Source organism: Taurulus bubalis, assembly GCF_910589615.1.
Source record: "Taurulus bubalis genome assembly, chromosome: 10".
In the NCBI taxonomy this organism is placed as follows: domain Eukaryota; kingdom Metazoa; phylum Chordata; class Actinopteri; order Perciformes; family Cottidae; genus Taurulus; species Taurulus bubalis.
The window spans coordinates 19,960,702-19,964,832 of record NC_136598.1 but is presented as its reverse complement, the minus strand read 5'-3'; the positions used below and the strand labels follow the sequence as shown (position 1 = coordinate 19,964,832).

The 4,131-nt window shown below is 44.3% G+C and overlaps 1 protein-coding gene across 1 annotated transcript in view; it reads left to right on the top strand.

Moving 5' to 3' along the window:
- Positions 1–3,564, top strand: part of tiparp (TCDD-inducible poly(ADP-ribose) polymerase) — a 19,802-nt gene extending 16,238 nt beyond the window's left edge. The window contains exons 6-7 of the mRNA XM_079225373.1: positions 462–719; positions 2,192–3,564. Of these exons, the coding sequence (XP_079081499.1) occupies positions 462–719; positions 2,192–2,381 (448 nt within the window). The 3' untranslated portion in view covers positions 2,382–3,564. The remainder of the gene's footprint in view (positions 1–461; positions 720–2,191) is intronic.
- Positions 3,565–4,131: the final 567 nt, after the last annotated feature.

Below are 4,131 nucleotides of genomic sequence, written 5' to 3'. Positions count from 1 at the left end.
TTACTGCTTGTTTGTCCGTTTGTGTGTGTATTTGCTGGTTGCTCATATCAAAGGTAGTCAACCTAAAATTGGATTGTAGGAAATTGAAGTGTGTTTGTGCTTGCTTGGCTGCATCAAAGTCTGTCTGTGTCAAGCCACAGGCATCGAGGTCATGTGAGGTCACACCCGGGTCGCAGCCTCTCTGGCTCGAGGCGCTTTCACCTCCGCATGCCTGATTGATCCGCTCACATCAAACGAGCTGCGTGTGTGTGCTGCTCATGAAGCGGATTAGGCCCAATGTTCTTATCCGGTTCAGAGCAAACAAGGCTGTGATCACAACTTTTCAACAATAGAATAAGCAGCATTTCTCCCAGCTGTTTACCAGTCCTCTCACAATGCATCAGCCTCATCGAATAAAGAATATAGAGTACAGGCTTTATTATATTTTGTCTCATCTACATTTCTGCTTTCTGCTCCAACAGGAAGAAGGAGTACATGTCGCGGCGCATGTCAGAGATGGACCGGCTGCTGAGCGAGCGCCACCTCTTCCACGGCACCTCGGCCGACGTGGTGGAGGGCATCTGCAAGCACAACTTCGACCCCCGAGTCTGCGGCAAACACGCCACCATGTTTGGCCAGGGCTCCTATTTTGCCCGCAAGGCCGTCTACTCCCACAACTTCTCCAAGCGCTCGCCCAAAGGAGTCCACTGCATGTTCCTGGCCAAAGTCCTCACTGGCAGGTGTGTGTGTGTGTGTGTGTGTGTGTGTGTGTGTGTGAGCGCAGTAGTTAATAGTGGGAAACATTTCTGTGTCTTTTGATTATGGATGAGTTTTCGTGTTGCAACTTACGCAAGAAAGTACGCTGCAAAAAAATGCCTTATTAGGGGTTGTTGTTATGGATTGAATTGAAGTATTTGTAAGTTTATATTGCAATGTTGTGTTAAATTGTAATATAGTTCATTTTCAACGTTCAGTTATAGCTTAAAGAACTGATGGGATTTTCTGGTTCTAGCTAATGGAGTGAATCTTTTTTTTGTCATTGCACTTCATCTTTACAGCATTTCCAGCAATAACATAACACAACCAGAGATATTAAAGGGATAGTTTCCTCTGTATAAACAAGACTCTCAGCTCTCAATGTGTTCAATGTGATATTGAGCCTCCTAACTTCTCAATATTAGTGGCGTTGTATATTTAATTCTTCTTTTTGTCATGGTATATCTCAGCTAGGACAGCATGCTTCAGTTTGATGTCTTCGCTGGAAGTGAATTAGTTTGGGGAATGCAAAGTTAGAGCTTTGTGTTTTCAGTCTTATTTGGGTTTCATCGTTTACTGTCTCCATAGAAACTATTTGACAAGTATGTTTACACGTAGCAAATGCCTTTACCTTAACAACAGCACTTTCTGACGCTATCACTATCTCGCTCTTAGTGCTTACAAAACATATTAAAATTCATTTGGATCATGGAAATCCCAAGGTTATTTTCCATACGGCAAGAGTCATGTGACTCCTATTCCTTTTTAAAATGCAAGTCAAATCTAGAGCCACAAATGTAAAATGGTTGATTTGGCTGAAGCCATCATACATCACCAGTTTTGTTATGGCGCAGCAGACAGTCTGCGGTGCGCCCAGAGGATGGTGTGGAAACACACGACACACACCCCAGTGTGTTCTGCGGCACAGACGGAGACATTGCTTCAAGATCTGAGCAGGGATACCGACCAATAGGGAAGCTATCTGTAGACTGCGGTTAACTCTCCTGTCCGGTGTGACGCCTCTACCCATCCACTCTGTCTGTAGCTGGAAATGTTCTCTTTTTAATGTTTTATTTATGATCCCCAGAAAAAGTGGACAAAACAGTGATGGATTACTGGTGTTTAGATTTTGAATTTAATATTTAAGAGAGGAAAAAACTCAGGTTACAATGCACTGGCTCATTTCTTATTCTTACAAAGACATACATTTCATGCACATGCAGCATATGCTAATATTATTTAATGGTGCCCTAAAATTGCACCGAGGCGCAGCAATCTTGTCGTCATGGAATTTATAAGTCTTCTTTTTAAATGGTAAATTATTCTTCTGTGACTCCAGACTTGCAGAGCTGAATTAAAATCATTTATATCATGTAAATATAAAGACAATTGCTTTCCAGTTCACACTCGGACCACATTACTGACCTTGTCTCTGTTGTGTTCATTGTATTTACAGGTTTACTGTAGGAAATCCCTCCATGCGACGACCTCCTCCCATCAACCTTCGTGACCCCTCCAGTGACCTTTATGACTCCTGTGTGGACAACTGGGTGGACCCCCAGATCTATGTCATCTTCAACGATGACCAGAGCTACCCCTACTTTATCATTCACTACGAGGAGGTACCCAGCACTGTCGCCGTCTGAGCCCTGGATCAGACCTGGGTCTGCCTGCATTAGTCTGTGAAGCTTCCAGATGTGTGGAGTTTGCCACTTCAGGTGAAAAGGAACAGTTTAGGCCAATAACGCGCTGAAATCTAGAGTCACTTTGCCAGACTAAACTTCACCCATCTGCTGCTCTAGACAGCTTAAAACAGTCTTCAGACATGTTTGCAAATACTAAATGATTCAGGTCTGCAGTCAGCTGGATCCAACCAGACTGGACTGCAGCGAAGGACAACAGACTGGTTCTAGACCGGATTAAACTGGACAAAACTGGACTTGCAAAAAACACCTGCTTCATCCAGTGTTCAGAGGTGGATGGCAACTGACATCATCTGACTTGACTGGACTCATATTCCACCCTTTGTGATCCAGTAGGATCAGGAGCCGAGTGATGATCACAACGGGATTTTTATCTATCTTATTGATCTGGAGCAGATGCAGGAGAAACCAAACCTAGTACTCTTATCGTTTTGACTTAGTCGTATGGCTGTACATGAACAGGACAAATGCTGTGGTAGACCGTTAGCGTCCTGCCAGTGCTTTGAACGACCAACTGGCAGTATTGTTCTGAGGAAGCAGCAACCAACCAATCAGACGCTTCCATAGAGAAAACCATGACACTGACCCCCACGTCATCCTCTGACAAAATTCATCGTGAGCGTTTACCCAGCCTCCGGACCCCCGAATATTTTTGTTTTTTTCATGTTTTTGTGCTGCGTGTTTGAATCTTTTTATTTTCGTGCAAATGAATCTTGTGGCCTCTTCAAACAGACAAATGGACGTGAGTTTCAGTGGGACTTTTAACAAATGGACATCCACGGAAAAAAAACCTCCCGGCAGAGGTTTCACACGAAGCCAGCGCTGTGCACGGTCTGCGTTTTTTGCCTTTTGCGCCCACCACTTCAGTTCCTTGCGGGGGATTGAAGAGTGTATGGTTTCACGCTGAGACTCGGCGGCGCTGTAGCGTTTTGTCAACATCCCCCTCCCTCTCCCCCTGAAACTCATCTCTCTTGGACCGCTCTCTCTCTCTCTCAGAGACAGTAGACATGTTTTAATGAGACAAACTGTACAGGCGTTCTCTTTGTTTATATTTGAACTGTGTGCCTTTTGTTCATAAACAAATTTATTTATGTTAGTTTAATGTAACATTGATTAAATAAAGAATCTAAAAGAAAAAAAAGACTAATTGGTGAACTTGTGCTTTATTCAAATCGTGTCGAGACATGTTTTATTAATTATGAAGCTTCACATTCCTGTCAACATCAGACCAATCGGTATTCTCTCAAGGCGTTATCTGTGGAGGCAGCAAAACGAGACTTCATTCTTTAGATATGTATTTCGAGAATGCATAAACATATATATATTGTCATCCCAGTTGTTTCTGAAAAGAGTGAGATGAGGAGCGTGACAACAATCAGAGCCACCGCTACGTGCGTGATGTTTTACAGTCAGCGGTTTTGAGGCGTTCATCTGATTTATTTCTTCTCGTCTGGGTCCGGTGGTATTTAAGGCGGAAAAGAATTTGCCCGTGCTCAGCCCTCCTCCCTCTGTCTGCCACCTCCTCCCACATCCCCAGCCCAAGTGTATTATTTGAGCGCCATGTCTAATGCGGTCCAGAGGGAGGCTGGCGGAGGTAGCTGTCTATCCCAGCCCAGAGACAGCACACATGGGGCTCAGCAGAAGAACTCAACACCCTCCTCCTCCTCCTCCTCCTCCTCCTCCTCCTCCTCCT